Source organism: Phalaenopsis equestris, unplaced genomic scaffold (genome assembly GCF_001263595.1).
Source record: "Phalaenopsis equestris unplaced genomic scaffold, ASM126359v1 Scaffold000595, whole genome shotgun sequence".
NCBI classification, from domain to species: Eukaryota; Viridiplantae; Streptophyta; class Magnoliopsida; order Asparagales; family Orchidaceae; genus Phalaenopsis; species Phalaenopsis equestris.
The window spans coordinates 119,975-142,933 of NW_018165035.1; the positions used below are offsets into that span (position 1 = coordinate 119,975).

Genomic DNA, 22,959 nt, shown 5'->3' on the forward strand with positions numbered 1-22,959 from the left:
TATATATATATACATGTAAATTAAAACGTCATTCCGAAGCGAGCGACGGGATTTCGATTCCGGCGGCCGACAGTTTCTTACGGGCAACCCCCCAAATTTTCTTTTAAACCTTCTCCTTTTAAGTGCCGACACTCACTAAAGATGAAAAACCAAGAAGGGAAATTAGGAAGAAAGAAGGCTTCCTTGCTCTCAAGCTTCTCCCTTCAACTCTAAATCAACTCCCCAACTGAAATGAGCACTCCTCTCCTATTTTCGGATTGGCCGCTTACTACACCAAGAGACCAATGAAATCAGAGAGAAATTTTCCTCCAATGCTTAAAGTATATTAAAACCTTCATGTCATTCACCCATAGGTTGCTTGGGAGGTGGATGCCCCATGTCACACTCCCATCTGACCTCCCAAACTTGTGATGATCAATGGGGAAGCAGCCAAGAAAGGGAAAGAAAAAGGTCAAAAACTTCTGCTAGCTGGGTTGTAAGCTTGGTCGACAAACCAAGGGGTTTAATCCATGATTTTCCTTAAAACCGACGTGACCACACCGAAAAGTGACGTGGTCACGCCAATGTCCTGGCTTGGCTACACCACATTACCGGCGTAATTACGTTGTGATCTCTTTCTTGAGCATGGTTTGGGGTCATTTTGTTATGACCATGCCAGAACTATGCACTTGAGCACAGTTCAAACTTTTGGTTTGATGCCCTAGTGCACGGCGAAGGTCCCAAACGAGTTCCCTTGACCTTGAAAGATCCTAAATAAATGGGAGATGATCACTAACCATCGTAAAAGACCCACGAACATGTCGTAACACCTGAATAACCCCTCGAAATAACGAGCATTCCGGACAATGCAAAGTGTTCTGAAACCCTAATTCTCAACCAGTAGCGTCCGCGGGTGATCTTCGTGGCTCTAGATGGCCATAGGCTAATACGGATTAATGAGGTAAGGTTTCTAAACATTGGCACGAATGTTAAACATGTCCCGAGCCAGAGTCAACCTCATTCCACGGTGGGTTTACCCGGGTAGGGCAAAAATCAATATCGATCCTGACATCATGTTCATGGCACGTACCAGGAGGTCGAAATGGGTATCTTGAACCTCTGGATGGTATGAATGGACACCAAGTCGTCCTGAATCATTCAAGTGATTACTCAACACGTGTGACATCAAAAATTGATATCAACATTAGCTATATGCATCTTTTCCAGAAATAACTGTTCATCTTCCACAAGAGATCGAACGAAATGATACCTGAACTGGATGTATTTCTTTCTGGCATGAAAAACAGTGTTCTTAGCAAGATGAATCACATTCATACAATCACTGCAAAATCTTTCAATTCCTTGCTCCTTGCCCAATTCTGCCATGAAATTTTCTAACAAAATTATCTCCTTGCTAGAACCAGTAATAGCAACATATTCAGCCTCTAAATAAAAAGTGCAACAATCTTCTGCAACTTAGAGACCCAACTCACTGTTGTACGCCCGAATTTGAAGATATACCCCGTTGTACTTCTCCTACTGTCCACATCTCCTGTCAAATCTGAATCAACGTATCCTTGTATACCGATCTCTGCACTTCCATAGCAAAGTGTCATGTGGGTTGTTCCCTTCAAATACCTGAGAATCCACTTTACCTTCTCTCAATGATGTTTGTCTGGATTGTCCATGTACATGCTGACCACTCCCACTACATATGCAATATCTGGTCTGGTATAAATTATCACATACATCAAACTTCCAACTATTAAAGCATACAAAGTTCTCTTCATTTGTGCTTGCTCTGCTTCAGAATTAGGCGATAGCTTCATAGATAGCTTGAAGTGACTACCTAAGAGAGTGTTGATTACTTTCACCTGACTCATGTTGAACCTCAATAAAATCTTCTCAACATACTTTACCTGAGATAACTTTGGTGTTCCTGCACTCTTGTCTCTGCTGATTCTCATCCCGAGGATCCTCGTGGTAGAACCTAAATCCTTCATCTCGAACTTACTTGACAAAAGTTTCTTCAAGTCCTTGATTTTATCCATATATGCCTCTGCAATCAACATGTCATCCACATAAAAAAACAAAATATAATAGCTACTGAAATGTGATAAAGCAACAGCAGCCTGTTTGGCAGTTCATGTACTCATTATCTGACATAAACCTGTCAAACATCTTGTGGTCTTGGGACCGTTGTAAGTCATAGAGGGTCTTTTTTGAATCTGCAGACCAAACCTTCTTTGCCTTAAACCTTATAACCTTGTGGTTGCACCATGTACGGTTCCTCCTCCGATCTCCATATTAAAAACTATATTTACATCCATTTGCTCAATATGAAGATCTCCCTTTGCCACCAGACTCAGCATAACCTTGACAATCGTCATCTTCACCACTGGAGAGAAGATTTCTACGTAATTCACTCCTTTATGTTGGAAACCTTTCACAACAAGCATTGTTTTGTAGCGCTTGCTACCATCTCACTCCTCTTCAGGAGTCAAATCCCAAGTCTAATTTGACTCCAAAGATTACATTTTGTCCAAAGATTACATTTAAACAACCAAGTCAAAGGTGAGCTCACACTCCCTTGAATTTTCAACTTTAGTGACCTCCTCAAAGCACTCCGGTTCACCACTATAAGTTAATCGTAAATAGTGTAAAGAATGAGAATATCTTTGTATTGGTTGTTTAAATCTATTGGATCTTCTGACTTCTATAGCAGGTAACTAAAGAACCTCCAGAATTCCTTTCGGTTGAACACTTGTCATTTCTCCATCTTCCTGATTACCAGTATCATCTATCTCCACATATCTGGATTCTTCATAAGTAGTTTAAGGAATATCATGAGTTTTAATCTTGTCATTATACATCTTCATTTCGTTGAATGCAACGTCCCTGCTCCTAATGAATTTATGATTCTGATAATGAAAGTGCACTTGAATAATTTTGAGTCAAGCTTGCACCTGGACCCTGTAACACCATGCACATATGCAGAACACTCAAACACTCTTAAATGAGATAGACATATTTTTTTGTCACTCCAAACTTCTTCAGAAATGTCTTCCTCCAAAGGTACTGATGGACTACGTTTAATCAGATAAACAACTGTGTTTAGTGCTTCTGCCTTAAATTATTTTGGCTGACCTGCATGCAGTCACATGCAAATAGCATGCTTTGTGATTGTTTTATTCATATGCAGCTGCGGTGTCCTTGAACTCATCTCTGACCCCTCTGTAGCGCAGGAATTACAAAACTTCTGATCATGGTACTCACATTCATTATCTGATCTGAGACACTTCAACTTCAAGCTTGTCTCATTTTCTACCATAGCATTTCACTTCTAACTCTAATTTTCTTGATTTCACCACTGACTTCCCTGGAAAAGGAAAACTTTTGTGTGTCATAAATACAATATTCACAGAAATCCATATCAAATGATTTCAGACTTTAAAGCTTATTTTTTGAAAGTAGGAACTTCATACATTTCTCGCTCATGTGGTCAAGCCTACGGTGTCATAGACCTGCATCCACCCTAATTCCAGTCACATCAATAAAATCAGTCATTTCATTAATCACATAAAGAGTGCTTTCAATGTTGCCCTGAGTCATAACTAATGCCCCTAGTCACCTTTCACGAATCACTTGTGAAAGTAATCAAAAGTCTCGACTTTTCCAGTCGACTGACAGAGATGAAATTTCTATTTAAACTTGGAACATGTCTAACTTCAATAACCCTACAAATTGTTACATTCAATAGCTTGATATCAATATCACCCTTTCCTACTATATTGCAGACTTTATTATCTCCCAAACAAACTTCCCTAGATCACTCGGAGTGTAGTTTTTAAATACTCTTTATTAGGGCAAGCATGAAAAGAAGCACATGAATCCACTATCCAGGATTCAGTACTGACTAGGCATAACACCAAGGAGTCACTTTGGATTTCACCTGTGGAGACATTAGTAGAAAGACTACATTTTTTGTTCTCCATCGCCAGCTTCCCTTGGAGCTTTGCAGTCCTTCTTGAAATGCCCATTCTTACTGCAGTTCCAACATTCTCCTCTGCTTGACTTGAGCTTTCCTTTCCTAAATTTGGATCTGCCTTTGCCTGTATTCCTGCCCAAATTTTTCCCCTTGTTATCAGCATTCAACGCCAAACCTGAAGATTCATCATTCGTTGTTTTTCTGCAAACTTCTTCCCTCAACATCAGGCTCATGATTCTATTGCAGTTCAACCTCAAAATCCATGAAGAATTACTCACTGACGTTACCTAGTCATCCTAGCTTTCAGACAATGAAAATAGTATCACTAGTGTTATGACCTCATCATCAAATTTGATCCTCACAAAAAACAACTAGCTCGTCACACTGTTAAAATTATTGAGATCTTCTGCCACTAAATTGTCTTCCACTATCTTCATATTAAATAATTTTATTGGAGCAAAAGATTTTTCGTACATCTTGGCCAGGCTCACGATTCTATTGCAGTTCAACCTCAAAATCCATGAAAAATTACTCACTGACGTTACCTAGCCATTCTAGCTTTCAGACAATGAAAATAGTATCACTAGTGCTATGACCTCATCATCAAATTTGATCCTCACAAAAAACAACTGGCTCGTCACACTGTTAAAGTTATTGAGAACTTCTGCCACTAAATTGTCTTCCACTATCTTCATGTTAAATAATTTTATTGGAGCAGAAGATTTTTCGTGCATCTTGGCCAGTGCCGCCAAAAAATCTATCGTAGTTTTCTCATTCACAATATTGAACGCGCCAGATGAGAAAAGTGTAAACCTGATCAAACTTAGTGTCGTTCGATCCAACACTTCTCATTCTTCCATAGGCATAAACTCAGGCTACCTTGTGATTCCTTGTAGTGACAAGTACAATTTCTTCTGATACAACAAGTCCTCCACATACATCTTCTAGAAAGTGATGTTCGTCTCATCGAACTTCTACACTTTGAACTTTGTTTCTTCAATCATTGCTCACACTCGAATCAAACCCCGCTCTGATACCAGTTGTTAGGAAAAACTACTGCGAAAAAATCTCTTTTTAAATTCGTCGCGGAATAGGATCACAGGATTCGAGAAAACTGTAACAAAAATTAAAACAGAAACACAATCGAAACAACCAGAAAAACAGACAAGAATTTACGTGAAAAAACCTGAGAATAGAAAAAAACCATAGAGTCACACCACAAAAAATTTTCACTATAAAATTCAGAAGATTTTACAAAAAAACTCACACTAGTTTTTCATCCACGCACAAGGATAGCTTACGGAACTCGCCCCACAATCTTTTCTCTTCAATCTGATGCAAAAATCACGCTGAATCACCGAAATTCACCTCTTCGATGCTCTTCACCTTCATTGGGATGCTCGTCGAATGATATCGAAGGAACATACACCAAGCATTAACTTACTCCGCTCAAAATTTAGATTAAAAACCAATTCCTGACACCAAGCCTTAACTTACTTCGCTCCTATACGCCAAGCTCTTAGGAAACAGACGCCTGTATGGGTGCATATCCACCAAAAATAGACGCCTAGGCGTCAGCTCTTCTGTTCGAGCAGCACCGAAGTGGGCGCTTAAGTACACATAACGCAGAGCATAGGCGTCGGGTGTTCTATCCTGCTGCTCACCAAATCAGTCTCCACTCATAAAAAACAAGAATGGTATCATGAAGAAAACATTTATTAACATTAGCAAAAATTAATTATTTTTAACATAAAAAAATAAATTTCTTTAATCACAGATGGTTACATAATAACAAAAAAAAAATCGTAAAATAAAAATAATGATTTAATATTAAATTCCAAGTATGATCAAGAGTAACACATGCAAAAAATACTAAAACATCACTCTAAAATATTCAATTAGCAAGGACAAGAAAAAAAATCATTCAAAAAGAAAATCCAAGGTTCATAAAAGTTTAATGAGACTCACCACAAGTAGTTATCAAGACCAATAAGGTTCTCAAAGATTACACATTCAGTAGCGCATTAAAATTTTAAAAACAATAAAAAATATTCAATGATTTTTAAACACTCTAAAAGTCCTATATATAGCACAATAGGTGCCCAAAATAAAGAATTATAGAAGGTCGTTCCATGTTATTCTTTGGATCATAGATTAGGTAGTTTCAAGGCCACATCAATTGATGACTTCCTTTAAGATCACCAGAGAGAGAGAGCAATTATTAGGTGAGGAGTATGTACATGCAGATTTTTTGAAACAACCAATACTACAAGAATATAACAAAATCCGCATGTGTGGAGTCCACGCCTAATAATTTTTCCTAGGGAGCGTTTCTTTATAAGGCTCCCAAAATCGCAACAATCAACACTTTTTTTATAGGGATGCTGAGATTACAATACATAATACTTTAAGCTAAGATAGCAAGAGATGTTTCTGAGATTATAACAATCAATAGCTAAAACAAAAATCACAACAAAGGAATTTGCATATCAAGAGCTTTTGAGATCAAATAAGTTGAAATCTAACCAGTCAAAATGTTAATCGTGTTGGGAACCTCCTAGCAATTAACTAATCATAAAAGAAAATCCAAATATTAGATAAAAAAATTTGTTGCCTATAGGATCAAAATCATAATCATGTTTTAATATAAACTAAAAAAAATTAATATATGCGAACTAAATAAATAAATAAAGTGTCAATTACTCATTTTCCTCATCAATTCCCATTTTATGATACCGAGAAAATTAGAGTTTGCATAGTTTTATAAATTTGTCTAGCTTGAAAAAGTTTCCCCCAAATGAATTGAGCGCTTGATGAGTGATGAATCGACATAAATAAGCATATCACAACAATGTATATAAGATCTACCATCATAATAAGCATAATCGCATCATCCATAATATCATCAAGGACAAACTAAATAAACTTGCGTAGTAGGGCATTAGATGTGAATTTGGGATGAGGGATGAGGGATGAGGAGAAAGAAGAAACCACAATATTAGCAGTGCATTCATATAATAAAGTCAAATAAAATACATTTAAAACTAGAGGGGCATCAACATACATACCAACCAATTCGTAGGTATTAACATATCTGACACCATAACTTTTATATTTATACCACCAAAATCTTTCATATCACATCAAAAATACACTAACATTTTTACTTTAAAAGTGAAATACATCTTTTAATGCAATGACAAGGCGACGTAAATGTAAAAACTCAAGTTTAGGTGTTATATATGTAAATGCATAAGAATTGAGCGACGTAAATGTAAAAACTACTCAAGTTTAGGTGTTAGATATGTAAATGCATAAGAATTGAGTGGTATGTATGTAAATCTTCCAAAATGCTTTCCAAGGTTTCTGATTTATAAGCGTTTATCAAAATGATTCATAAATTGTATATCATTATATCTTTTTTGTAGCTAATCTCTTAACGGCCTCTATAATATTTTTCTTTTAAAAAAAAATGCCACTACATTATAACATGATTTGAATTCCACATATTTTGTTCACATTAACAGAGCAATATAATTGTCATAAATAAAAATTAGCTTTCTATGAATATAATCATGCACATCCTTCATTGTTGAGTAAATGCAAGTTTACTAGATCAAGATTTTTAAAAAAAATTCTGCACAATCAATTAGATTTCCATCTATAACAATTTCAAAAAGATTCATGCTCAATAGATATAAAAACAACTAACTTACATGCAATAGTACCCAATCCCAAAAAGATGCAATATCTTTAATTGAACTGTTAAATAGAAGCAGCATCAACAACAATAAGTATTTATCTCACTAAGTAGGGACAACTACATAATCCATTGTGTCGTAATAAGTGTCATATTTTCATTTAATTCTAATAAATTAAAATCATTTTTTTCATATAATATGTCCAAGTCTTTTTAGGTCTACCTCTACCTTTCTTAACATAAGTCGAATCTAAAAGATCTACTCTCCTGATCAGATCATCAGATGGTCGACCTTTGATGCGACCAAACCATCTAAGATGACTCTCTCTAATCATGTTTGCCACTGGAGCTACACCAACCCTTTCACGAATACATTTGTTTTGCATTTTATCTCTAAGCATCAAGCTATTCATCCACTTAAGCATTTTCATCTCAGCAACGCTTAACTTAGTTTTATGCTTCTCTTTTAAAGGCTAACATTCTGCGCCATAAAGCAATGCACGTCTCACCACCATCTTTTAAAATTTCCTTCAAGTCTATGTGGTACTTTGTTATGACAGAATAGACCCGCTGCATTCCTCCACTTCAGCCAACCAACTTGAATTCTAGTAATAGCATCCCCATCTATATCATCATCACTCTGAGCAATAGACCTAAGATATCTTAAATGTTCACACCTTTTAATGATTTGATCGCCAATAGTTATAACTTTGTCACTAGATCTACTATTACTACTTAAATTACATTCCATGTATTCAATTTTTTATCTACTCAAACAAAGTCCTTTAAACTCTGATGTAGACTTTCATAATTCAAATTTTTCTTGAACTATTTTTCTAGTCTTATCCACAATAAGGATATCATCAGTGAAAAACATACACCAAGGTACATCTTCCTATAAATGTCTGGAAGAGCATCCATAACTAAAGTAAAAAAGATGTGGGTGTAAGTATATCCCTGATGAAATCTAACTGAAATAGGAAAATATACATGGTCAATCCTCCTGTTTGAACAAAAGTAACAACTATATTATACATATCTTCAATGACTTGAATATAAGTCATATCAACACCGTTCTTTACTAGAACTCTCCAAAAAACTTCGAATGGAACATTATCGTAAGCTTTTTATAAATCAATAAAAAGCATAAGTAAGTTCTCCTTACTCTCTCTATACTTCTCCATCAAACCTTTCGATAAATATATAAGTCCCATAGTAGACTTGCCCCACAATAAATTCAAACTGATTATGAGAAATCTTTGTATCACATTTTAACCTATGTTTAATTACTCTCGCCCATAATTTTAATGTATGACACATTAACTTAATTCCTCTATAATTTGCACACTCTTGTGCATCTCCTTTATTTTAAAAATGGAGACCAAAATATTATTCCTCCATTCCTTAGAGATTCTTTTAGTTTTTAAAATAAAATGAAAAATTATAGTAAGCCAAGAAACTCCTAAATATCCTAAATATTTACACATTTCTATTGAGATTCATTCAGTATTTTTGTTATAAGCTAAAGTTAGCAACAACAAAATAGAATATTAGCAATAACAAAATCAAAAGCTAGAGCAAAATCTAATATGGTTCTACAATTTTCAATAATCACTCCAAAATCATAATCATCATGAACATTTCTAAGATTTTATATTGTTGCTCTATCAACATGTTCATTTAAATCTCCTACAAAATTTTTTTCTTCAAGAAGCATCATTTGTTTTAGTTCTTTTAAGTCACTTCAATATTTTTCTTTCGAACATATATATAAACCTATTCAGCAGTATAAGCTCTTATAATATTAAAAATTTTAGTATCAACAATAATCTTGAGAGTTATAATTTTATCTTCAATTCTATTAATTTTTACAACATTATATTTCAAACTCCTATCTATAATTACACCTATACCATTTTCAATATGACTCCTACCTAAATACCAAAATTTAAACCTAAATTATCAATCTCTCTAGCCTTTTTTCCCGTCGATTTAGTTTCTTGAATGAATAAGATATTTATCTTCTAGTGAGTCATAATATCTACTAATTTCATTAATAATTGTATATGTATATATTATATAACTCAAAATAAAGTTATTTTTTATTTTAGTCTTAGAAACTTTAAATACATTATAAAAAATTATTTGACAAAGACTTGGTTTTACATCATCTTAAAAATTCATTTAGAACTAAAAATGAAACTTTAAAAGAAATCAATACCCAAACATCCAAAACAATGGAAATTGCCCGAAACTATACAAGAATCTAAAATCCGAACAAAAAATTGAAACAAAATTGGATGTTGAGTTCTTATTTTTGAAATAAGTTTAAAAAGCAAAAAATATCCACTTCTTTATAGCTTGGAAGCCACTATCAACCATTTTTGTTTTTTTGCTTTTACTTGAAAGTCAGGTCTCGCAAAATCATATGAAAAAAAAAAACATAAAGATTATAATAGGATGAGAGCAGACTTTTGATTTTGGCGCTTTGGGGAATTGCTCTTAGCTAAAAAGGTGGTTCACAAGGAAAGAATTAATGGAAACAAAAAAACTACTGAAACTCGTTTAATATAACCCACTTTTAAATTTAACTGCAACTAATTAGGCCAAACAAATTGACATTAAGCACGCCAAACAGTCAAAAAAGCCCATTGGGTTTCTGCTAATAGTAAAGTCAATGGGTCAGTGCATGTTAAGGAGGCACCTTTCAACAAAAAACTTGCGGTAGTTCCATAGCATACAATGCTCTAAAGTTGGATTTAGTTGCTAGTTTAGAAAGTTCAATCCATTACAACAGAGAAAAAATGTCAAATAAATGGCCAACCTCACTGCAAAGAGTAGAAAAGGAAAAATGCATCTAAGAAAAAATATATATATATATATTTTTTTTAGACAACTTCAACTTGAAGATACAGCTATGAGATCATCCAATTTATTATCAGCATAAAAATTTATAGGTAGAAGAAAACTGAAGAAAATAGATATGGCATGTGTACCGCAGATTTCAATATAAGGATTGGGTGGTCACAATTTTCAGCATATGCAATAATTGACAATTAAACAATAGAATACCATGTACGTTCTTCAGTCAGAAAGCAAATTCCACAAGAAAACCCCACATCACCCGGCTAAACCATCAAAAGTGCACAAACATGCACAGAACAACGCACACAGGAGACATGAGGTTTCTATGTGCTATCAAGAAAGAAAAATAAAACACAACTCAACTTAAAAAGCCTATTCATTGAACATAACATAAAGAAAGTTAAAATAATTATTAAAGAAAAATAAATTAAGTTTGAGAATACGAAAATGCAAAGCATACAACTAGTAAAGAGACAAGAAGTTTGATACTTTACATAAACTCAGACAAGTAAAGCATGAGGGGAACAGAATAGCACGACACCAATTATAGAAAATAATGTGGATGACTAGATGGTAAACAAAATACCAGAACATCTTTTTTCGCAACAATGAATTGCGGTTCAACTTGGCGTGCAGGATGAGAAAAGGAGGAAAATAAATAATTGTGAAACCCCTCGAGTAAAATGAAGGTGAGCTCTTAAATATTGAGGCACCTTTTGGCGTAAGGGTTAGAATTTCATAAAAAAATTGGGCAAAACCGTGGGGCCATTAGGCCAAAACGGACAATATCTCGATGGATATGAGTTCGGGCTGTCACAATGATAGAAGTATAGAGGAAAAGGTTTGGATTAAGCCAAAGCTTGTCTTCATTTGAATGTTGATGATGGCCAAAATGACCAAAGAAATTAAAGAAACTAAGTATTTTGAAATAATTGGGATGGAAATTGCATGTCGATACCTGAGTCATCATAAATTATTCTAACATAAAAGGAGTATACAAGATGTAACCTCAACCGTGAAATTTTGTGTCAATTATAAATTAGCTTCAGTTATGAAATATGACATATAATTTTATCTCACAACATGCAAGCATGAAAAAAAAACCGATGGAGAACATTCAGTTAGATTAAGAGAAATTATCACACAATCGGCAAACTTCATAAAGCTTAGAATATAACCACAATTAAAATTTAGTTCACACAATATCTATCGCACTAACTACATACTTACATCCCCTGAACATTTGGTAACTTCATAAACCGCTGCTTTTCCATTAGAAAACTCCAAAGACAATGAACTAAGAAGCTCCTACAGTTCAAGAAAGAAACAATTTTGAGTCATTTATATAGTATTGTATTAGTAATCTAGTCTATAAGTAAAAAAAAAAAAAACTAAAGAGTCACAAAATGTTCCTATCACAAAAAGAAACTTGATGCAAATTGGATACTAAACCTTAATTCTACTATTTGCCCATGAATTTAGATTTTTTTCCTCCCATGTTCCGGCCTGCAAAATGCAAGTTTATCATGTATAGCTGATGTTGAAGTGTTAATTATTAGGTACATAAACAAATGGAATAACTAAAAATTATATACAGAGCATGAAGGAACGACAATACATGAGAGACCGTATACATTTGAAAATAATATACTGCACAAAATTCCAAAAATAATATATCACATGTAAAATGCATGTTAGTAGTATTATAACAAAACCATTCTGGGCCATACAATAATAGCGATAAAGTATTGTGGGGATTTTTTAGGTTTAACTTACAAGTTTGGCTAAATTGGTTTGATTAATGTGCACTTATTTTTTATATCATTTAAAATTTCAAAATTCTGATAAGCTATTGTACACGGTGTATATTCACTTAGGCGGGCTCAAAATTTTCACATAAGATGATCAAAAAATAAAATAATAATTGTAGGGTTGCTACCACCATTCAAAACGCTACACCGTATAAAGATGTAAAGGCCTTCTTAGAGAGTGTCCAAGAATCCCTTCCTTGAAGTAATTCCAAAAGTATCTGCACTATTAAAAGGAAGGAATTTTAAGAAACTACCCATTGTTTGTCAAATTTTCTCGTCCTTCTTTAAAGGAAAAGAAAAGGATTTTAAGAGACCACCGAATGCATGAACACAAAAAGACGATACTCAAAGAAGAAGAACACTATTAATTTTTTGAAAAATGCAGTGCAACTAATTGTGATGCCAAAGAGAAGATAATAACCATCCAATGAGTCTTAAAGCACTTCATTCGAAAAAACCAAATACTAATCAACAAACAGATATATTTGCAGATTACCAACATTAAATTCTTTAAGTTGACGGTCCCAAGTCAAGAAATATTTATTCACATGTATGCAAAAGAAGAACAAACTCAATATCATATTTGCTTTTAGAAACTCCATTTCACAAAAGACTAAGGGTAATAGAACCATCTATTTGCATGTATACATGCATGTCTGGGACAAGTCTAGGGTTGCTAGGCAGTGGGAGGCGATCAAGGGGGGTTAGGCAAGTTGTAGGATGAGAAGAATGGTGGAAAGGTGATGGTGGCTAAAAATTCAGAGTTCATGCCGTCTAGACAGCAAAGCGGAATAGGGAAACTGCAGGTACGTGGTGAAAAGACAGAGATAACTGCCGTGATCTAATCAAGCAACAGGTGCACTGCTTGAGAAAGATATGAAGATATAAAACTTACGTTGGAAAACTGAACTGGCCCACTCAATTGGACCGGCCCTCCCAATAACTTTATATATATATTATCATAGCTTCAAACTTTATTATCTAATAAAGTACATGTAATATATTTCAAACACATTTTATTTCAGTATAATAAATCAATCATGTGTCAATTATTATCAGTGTATATGATTTCAATATAACTTAACATTCCTACATTATAAAATATATTTATTACATTCATATATAAAGTTATGCGCGCTTCTATAAATATAAATAGCATTACGATTCCAAAAAGTTTATAAGTATCATAATTAATGACTTCCAAAAGTGTGATTCGGAGTGTTGAAGGCAGGAACAAGGGAAAAAAACTGAGAATTTGATTGGGAAGTCAATTGACATTTACTCCTACAACCAAAAATCAAAAGATGATTACTTCCCCTTACTTCCTACTTTCCCAATTCTTCTGAAATATAACAGGAAAACCCTAATCTTTTGGCATTAGCATTTTTCAAGCAGTGAGATAAAATTTATTTAGCATATTTGAAAACAACAAAAATCACTTTAGTGAAGGTTTATCAAAAAAGAAATAGAAAAACCTGTAGAAATAATAATACAAATAGTATATCATATGATTCCAAATTTCAAACGCCGTTAAACTTTATCTCTTGATGAAAATATTATGAAGTTTTTAACAATATTAATGGAAACACCATGATCACTTTAACAAGCATTCCAAAGTAACCATATCACGCTTTAATCCCTAGCCAAAAAACACTCAAGTTTACTAGTTCTTAAGAGTTATGACAACATGTAAGAGATTTGAACATAGTAATTATGCTCTTTCATGCATTTGTTTAAATATGGGCTGATATAACAAATCCTAATTAATTTACATAAATGAAAGTACTTAAATATTGAATGTTACATTTCATCACTAATGCACCTATGCATGAATAATCCAATTCTTATTTTTTGTTACAATGACTTTAAGGTTCCCTTGACAATTTGAAACAATATTTTTTTTCTGTGAAATCATTATCAATTGTTAGTTGAAGTTACTTCACATCATGACAATTTGTGCAGTTTACTTTGCAAACTAAAATTCCATTTTTATTAAATAAACACACAAACACTTGGATATTTTGGATAATGTCAAGAACTTCTCATTAAGCTCATCCTCCACCATTCTATGATGTCAAAATAGTCCCTTTATTTGATCCAAGCTCCATAGCAAATTGTTTTAAGAATGTCTCCTGTTCAAATTTTAGTGGTTATGTTGAACAAGAATATTTGCATAAATCTTCAAAACTATTAAAAATAGGATTATCCCTCCCAGCTATGCCTTTGTAAGGCTGACACAACAGGTTGAAATAAAAAATTATAAAATTTAATGATGCTAAAAATTAAGACACTAAATAGTATGAGTGTAAAAAGACCTTAGATCAATTCATGCATTTTACTTTTAACTAATGTGCAAAGAAAAACCTTCTTAAAAGCATGCTAAATGAACAATAATATTTTATTTGGATAAAAAATAATTTCAATGGCCATCAGCAAGTTACTTCTATACCACCAATGATCAAAATTCTTCTTCACGAAGAATGAGATAGCCTAACTAGGTAATCATCTATTATAGCATTTTATCTACGCTTTCTCAATAACAGATATCTTGAGAAAGAATATGTTTGATGTCATATAAAAAAACATCACATTAAGGAGTTATTAGATTTAATAAAAATTTCAAAGAAAAGTTCTATATTTTTTTTTCTGAAATACTATCATTTCTAACACTGTTAACTTCAATTTACATTAACTTTAAATGGTGAAACTATTTTGGCCCTTTCTTCAAGAATATGAGAACTAAACTGAGTCTTTTATATAGTCTAAACTTAAAATGGCCTCCTTGCAAATAATCGATGGATCATCCTTCCTCAATCTTTTGAAGATCTTCAGGGCAATCGAAGACCTTATCTTCTATGCCTGCTATTAAAGGAAAACAATTATTGGTTCACTGACATCTTTACATAAGAATTTACCAAATGCCAATTAAGTCCTATTTAGATGTCAGTTAGAGGTTGATCATCTATCTGAGAGCTAAGATCAATGAAATTAAAAAAAAAAATTATCATAAGCTCAGTTGATTTTTCTTGATGACATTTGTAATATATAATAGTGTTAAAATCAAACACAATGAAACTGATAGAAAACATTGTTATCTAAATGACGGTGACATCATGCAAATACCCTTATGTTAACATTTTTCTCAAACAATCAAAAGGAAAGTTGAATGGGCTCCTTCCTAGCTTAAGATTTTCAGAATCTTTAATAAGTAACAAGGTATCTAGAGCATGACTTTACTTGATAAGTAACAATTAAAAGTAACTTGATTTTTCTTCATAACATTGTCAAACTTAGGGTTCATTTGGGGCAGCGATGCAGTATCGCATCGCAGTTTTATCTGTTTGGGTAAATTGTGTTTAGCCACTTTTTCAAAAAGCTGCGCTGAAACCTTTGTTGTCCCACCGATCCTGAATAGGTGCTGTGGCAGTTTTCTAGCTGCGGTCTGACTGAAAAAAAAAATTATAATAGCCACCGCAGTTTTTTAAACATCTAATTACTTTTCAGCAGATTCACAACTGTTATTAATAAGTTGTAGTTGTCACAAACAGACCCTTAATAAGTACAAATCAAAAGTAGCATGATTCTTCTTGATAACATTCTAATATTTAATATAGCATTATATTAAACACTATGAATCTGATAGAAAACATTGTCAGCTAAATGGCAGTGACATCTAAATAAAACTGCTAAATACATAACAATGAAATAAGAAAATCAATCATGCAAATAACCTTATGTTAACATTTTTCTCTAAGAATCAAAAGGAAAATTGAATGAGCTCCTTCCAAGCTTACTACTTTCAGAATCTTTCACAAGTAACAAGGTATCCAGAGCAACATGAAAAAAAAAAACCAGCAATACATCCATGAAACATTCAATACATTATAAATAGTATTAAACAATCATAGTCTACAGCTTTCTGATTCAATTTCCCCATCCACGAAATACAAACTCAATTTTCTTTTCAATAAACAGACCAGAAGATCAACATTAGGCATTAGAAGTTTTTTCATTAACTTGTGAACTTGACAGTCTCAAATTGAAAGCATTAATATCTATTAACAAAAAAACAGTTTTGGATCTGAAGTCCTGAAGGATGGAAAAATTAGAAACTACCCCTGAAGTTTTAAGGGGAAAAAAAGGAAAAAACTCAGGGGTACAAAAAAAAAAACCTGCCAGCGCTCTTAGACGTAAAAGACATAAAAATTCCCAAAAGATGTCTTCCTCCAATCTCTATCCATCCATTTGATTTAGAGAACTAAAGAGCAGAGTCCTAAAGTTTCAACAGCACCCTTTTCAAAAAGTGATCTTCATTCCAGACTAACAATCCATACTTCCAACTAAAAAATCTATGTCAACACTTGGACCACCATAACCATCTACACTAACAACAATCAAACAGTCGGTTTAGCATTTGTGTTGCAAATCAAGAAGATGAAAAAAATTAGGAAGACATCATAATCACTTCCAGAGCCATAACCGTCATCAAGTATAGAGGAACGTACATGGCATCGATATCAAACCGGAATAGGCAACCAACCTGATTCCATACGGACCCCAACAAGTTAGGCTGGGATTGCTGAGAAATGTCCTCCGGGGTGAGCTTCCGAGGCACAGGCAGCGGCGCCGCGTCGTCCCTCACCCAGTACGTGTACGAGGACTGCTTCTCAGCTACCCCGTTCTCCATCTCCCAAATCCCCCTTCCTTCTTTTCGTTGATCCGCTACAGGACAAACAAAACGAATCAAAGTTCGGAAAGATAGGGGAAACGGAGAGGATGATTCTTGAACCGGCGGAGGAATGGATCGAGGAAAAACGGGGATCGCTTAGGCAACAAAGAGAGATAAGGTGGAGGCTTTCCAATAAATCGGGAAACGTCCGGCTAAGGCAGCCTAGAGCGTCGAGCCGAGCAGACCAGAACTCGAGTTGGTGACGGCATTAGCTCTAGTTGGCTCTCGAAGCTTCGCGGAGGTTTGACGGGCGGGGATAAATTTCAGGGGATTTTACATACAGGATTCAAAACATATTATTTTACATATTTCACATCTAAATATTAATATTTACAGAATAATTTATAAAAATTAATATAAGTGATACTATTATGTGATGTTGAGCATTTAATTATTATATGAATAAATATTTTAAATTAAGTATTGTGTAAATATACGAATGTTATATGAAATACATAACAACAACAACTGCTACAAAAATTTTGTCCCACTAAATGGTGTCGACTACATGAATCATTTTTCTCCATTGCGTCCTATTTAATGTCATATTTTCATTTAATTGTAATAAATTGGATCATTATTTATACAATATGTCCAAGTCTTCCTAGGTCTACCTCTGCTTTTCTTAACATAAGCTGAATCTAAAACATCTACTCCTCTAATCGGATCATCAGATGGTCGAAATTTAATGTGACAAAATCATCTAAGACGACTCTCAATAATTTTGTCTGTCACATGAGCAACATCAATCCTATCATGGATATATTCATTTTGCATTTTGTTTATGAGTGTAAAGTCACTCATTCACCTAATCATTCTCATTCTCATCTTGGCTCATCTTGGCAACACTTAGTTTTATGTTTCTCTTTTAAAGGCCAACATTCAGCGTCATAGAGCATTGCAGACTTACCACCATTTTATAAAATTTTCCTTTTAGTCTAAGTGATACTTTTCTATCACACAATAGGTCTGAAGCATTCCTCCACTTCAAAAAGCCAACTTGATTTCTTCTAATAACATTCCCATCGATATCACAATCACTTTGAACAATAAATTATCTAAAGCGTTCACACCTTTTAATAATTTTATCACCATAGTTACATTTCTATCACTAGAGCTACTATTATTAAAATTACGTTCCATGTATTCAGTTTTAGTTATACTCAAACGAAGTCCTTTAGACTCCGCGGTAGACCTCCATAATTTATGTTTTTCTTAAACTTTTTTCCTCGTCTTATCCACAAGAAATATAGCGCAAAATGCATACACCAATGTGCATCCTCCTGTAAGTGTCCAGTAAGACCATCCATAACTAAAGCAAAAAAGATATGGGCTTAAAGCCAATCCTTGATGTAAACCAACACAAACATGAAAAATTTTGGTTAATCCTCCTTCGAACCTCCTTTTGTTCGAACGCAGGTAACAGCTCTCATATACATTTCTTTAATAACAGTGTTACTTGAGGACAAATAACATTTTAGGGGATTTTGACATGTATTGTAGCATACGATTTTTCCTTTATATTTAAAACTTTTTTTTTGATGAAATTGAACTTTAAATGAATGCATTTTCATGTTATTGTTGCATGTATAAAATGTAGGAGATTTGGAGCAAATTGAAGCGAAAAAGGAGACAAATAGAGCAATGAAGCAACAACAGGTTGGAGCCTTGGTGCCGCAGATGGCCGCCTAGCCGCCAGTTGATGTACAACACACAAAAAACTTGACGGCATGGTGCCACAGGTTGTCACCTAGGCGCAAGTTATTTGCCCTGCTTACCCAAGAAGGTGGTGTCTAAGTGCCACATACTGGCATATATGCTACTGAACTAACCTGGGCTATTTCTACAGTAGTTATGGATGAATTTGGAGGTTATGAACAGGGAGAAGAGGTTCTAACAGCGAGGAGGATCATTTGTGAAGACGAGGATAGAGTCTAAGTGTGCAGGAAAGTAGAGTTTAAAGTAATATTTTGTATTATCTTCTTTTTTATAGTGAAATGAGAAAATATTGTAAAGGATTGATGTAAATATTGCAAGGAACACTTGTAGATCATTTGAGGAGGAGTTTTCACTTCTTTTCTCAAGGAGAAAGATAAGTGCTTCATTCCATATTATCTTGTATTAATTGTAATCTCATTGTATGTGAATTTTCTTTATTATAAGATAATTGATTATTGTGTTTTCTTCATGCATTGTGAGTAGATCGTTTTTAACTTTCTCTTATGATAAATTGGTAGCATGTGCAGGATATGTGGATGCATTTAGAATAAGTTTTTGTTCATTATTGTGATTATTTTTACTTCATGTCTCATTTACTTATCAATCTAGTCAATTGACATGTTAAAACCTATCGTGAATCCATAATGATCTGAGAGGGCCATGACTTTAACAACTAGTAGAAGCCACATTGTCCTATTGGGTAAAGAAAATGTTGTTCATAGGGTAGAGAATAGTAGGACATCAATTAGGAGGTACATTGTGATAGGCCACTGACCAAATAATTTGCATGTCCACATAAACTTTGAACCCGCAATCGCCGCGATATGAAGCTAGGAACAAGCTTTTGGGCAGCACGACGAGGAAGCAAACGAAAGAGAAAGAATTTTTGTCGATGAATCAAGACCCGACATGAAACATATCTACTCCAGCTTAACTTTTATTAGAATTTAAAAATATAATCCAGACATTGAGGTAGTTCATCTATCACGACGTAAATCCTTATTCTATATTTAGGCTTTTGCACAACTATGTTGTGTAATATAAGTCCTAACTTTTTTAGGATTTTGAGGTCATCGTTCGACACAAAGTAATCTCTCATATGTTTGTAGGTTATTTGCATGATCTAGGTATCATGCAAATGCAAGTCCAAAATAAAAAAATTGACAGGAATAAACATTTAAATAACATTACTTCTAAAACAATAAATAAAATAATATGATAGTTTGGGAAGACACCGGGGTTCTTCTCAGGATCTGTGATGTTCTTTACTTTTCTTTCGTTTGACTCCTAAAAATATTTGTTCTCACTTGAGCCACTCTCATTTGATTTTCTATGATCAGTATTGAAAATCTAAACGTTGAACTTTTAAAGACAGAGACCTCTGATCATTATCGAGAGTTTTCTTAAGCGACTTCAGTCATTTATAATGTAATTAACCATGGAGGTTTGCTCTTACAAGAAACTCGGAACCCATATAACACAAATATTATTTAATTTTTATATTAACTGGGGAGCTTGTCGGTCACACATAAAAGGTTCACAAACTAAATGAATATCATAAATTCTTTAGTTTATTTAATCGAGTCTGTTGTTAAGTAATGTTATTATTCATCGGGATAAGTACATTGCTTATAGTGCTGTTCTCGGTTACTTCAACTATTAAAATGTATGAGATCATTTTAGCTTTACTTTCAAAATTTTATATGGATTAAATTAAAATTATTTTTCAAAATCAATGTGACCGACCAAAAATCCCGACCAACATGCCTGCACCTTCTTTAGATTGACTATTATTCCTTCCAGAGCAGGAGTTAGCCCAAAAAAAATTGTTTATTTATGCTTCGAAGGTGCACTTAAATGGTTTGAGTCTCATGTTAAATTTTCTAAGTGTCTCGAAGGTTTATTTTAAATCTTTTATATGTTGCTCGAATGTTTTTTTCCTTACTAGTTACTAGCACATCATCCACACACGCTTCAATATTTTTTATTTCTACTCATAAAATATTACACCTATCATTCATTGGTACGTATCCTCAACGTTTTTTAGTCAACGTTATATTGTAACAATACTCACTCTCGCAAGTGATAAACGCAGTTTTCTTTACGCTAGTCGGGTGCATTTTTATTCGATGGTGGCTAAAAAAACATCAAGGAAGCTCATGAAGGAGTGACGGACTGCTGCATTGATAAGTGTGTCAGTTTGAGAGTAGGGTGGCTATCCTTCTCCCATTATCTATTGGAATGTCAAAAGTGTGAATAGTTTGCATCCTTTCATTATCTATTGGAACGCCTAAACTATAAATTAATTACATGCTAACAAATATTAATAGCTTCTGATTTATATCATACAAATTTAACTCTTCTTTATTTATTCCACTCTTAATTCAAAAAATGATTCATAGAACTTTAAATTAAATATATGCTGCATCCAATGAGGAATTGATTTCTCACAAAAATTATATTATTAGATGTTGAATTAAATTTTATTTAAATTTTGAATATCAATCTACTCCCATAATTATTCTAATTAGTATTTACTTACGTTATAATCACCTAAAGTTTCTCATCTGATTGAAATTTGTTAGGAGTCATGCCATGAAATAATTTATTATTGTGAGAAATTATGAAGAATAAATTACTTGTATTAATGAGTTATTTCATTTCCTATTTTATATTTATTTCCTTAGATTAAGAGCAAATTCCTTTTCTATTTTAGGTTTTCCTATTTTATGTTATTTCCTTTATCTCAAAATAATTATTATGGTTTGATTATTGAAGATATTTGGTGGTATATATTTCATTTTCATGTTATTTATTTTTATTATTTATCATATTAAATGATTCTTATAAGTGTTATTTATACTCTCATTCATTTCAATGAAATAATTATGTATTCTGCATTTTTTTGAATTTCAACATGACATGAGAGTCCAATTTCGTACTCTAGCCATTGGTCTTCCTTTGAGAATTGTCAGACTCCCTTCCTGCCATACTCTGTGGGGGAAGGAAGATGCACTCATATTGGTATTTGAAACAATGATATTTTCTTCTTCTTTTCCTGCAAGCTTTGTATGTTGGTCGACCCTCCTGAATCGGGAGCCTCGACTCCGTCGGCCTCCAGAAAATCAACAGTCGTTGGTTCCCCTAGCTGCCATCGTTTTTCACCCTAGATGCCACCGATTCTCCTTTATCTGTTTTCTAAAGGTTTCTGTCATCGATCCTTCTGGCACATACTTTTAGCCGCAAGATCTCTCTTTGCTAAAGCGTCGATCCTAAGATTCCATTCTCGGACCTTCTTGTCGCGAAACTATAGCGTATCTACAGTGACAACATGCTTGATATCCTCATCAAGGATGTATTGCTTGGGAAACCAAACGTGGATTATTGTCGGCCCCTCACCGATGGCCTCCTACAATATTTCAGTCGAACCTTTGTCGACTGGCTCTCATACTCAATGTTGACTCATCTCTGATAAGTTGTGCACCGATGACTTCTCTGCTGTCATTCCCAGCAGCAAGACTTTCTAGTTGTTCTTCTCTGGAGGACCTTCCCGTTGTTCTTACCCGAAGGACTTTCCCACAAGAAACAAAAGTAGTCTTTCTGCTGTCCTTCCCAGTAGCAAGAAATAATAGTATTTTTTCCCTAAAATCCAGCACTGCTTCCTGTCATTTTTTGTTGTTCTTCCACAAAAATTCAGCGTTGGGTCTTACAGCCGAATCCATCATCGACATATTCTCCTGCACTATTTTTTCATCCCTGCGCAAGCGTCAGGGGGAGCTACGTTTCCAGTCGCCATTTCTCCTGCTGCTTTCTCCATCAACAAAATTTGCTGGGTGTGATTCACTCTTTCTTTCTCTTGTGAAGAGCCACCACTGACGTTTAGAGAGTGAAACTTTCTCTCTCCAGTGGCACTCCCAACCGAAGAGAATAAGTTCATCATGGGTTATCGTCGGCACTATTTTTGGTGTGGGGTTTGCCCGTAAGAAGCTGTCGGTCATCGGAATTGAAATCCCGTTGCCCGCTTCGGAAGGACATTTTAAAAATTTTAATTTTGAAAAAGATGAAGTCAAACTGACCCCATAATTTTCATAGTTTGGATGAAAGAGCGTTTTACCTTAAATCCTGTATCTATCCCGAAGGATGAACACAAGAATTGAGGGTGAGGCTC

General features: G+C 34.1%; 1 protein-coding gene across 1 annotated transcript in view; it reads right to left on the bottom strand.

Annotated features, from left to right (window-relative positions):
* LOC110029562 overlaps window positions 1-17,325 on the bottom strand; it is a 32,482-nt gene extending 15,157 nt beyond the window's left edge. Inside the window, exons 1-3 of the mRNA XM_020731910.1 lie at window positions 16,884-17,325; window positions 11,985-12,038; window positions 11,763-11,840 (exon numbers count right to left, since the gene is read on the bottom strand). Coding sequence (XP_020587569.1) covers window positions 11,763-11,840; window positions 11,985-12,038; window positions 16,884-17,030 — 279 coding nt within the window. The 5' untranslated portion in view covers window positions 17,031-17,325. The remainder of the gene's footprint in view (window positions 1-11,762; window positions 11,841-11,984; window positions 12,039-16,883) is intronic.
* Window positions 17,326-22,959: the final 5,634 nt, after the last annotated feature.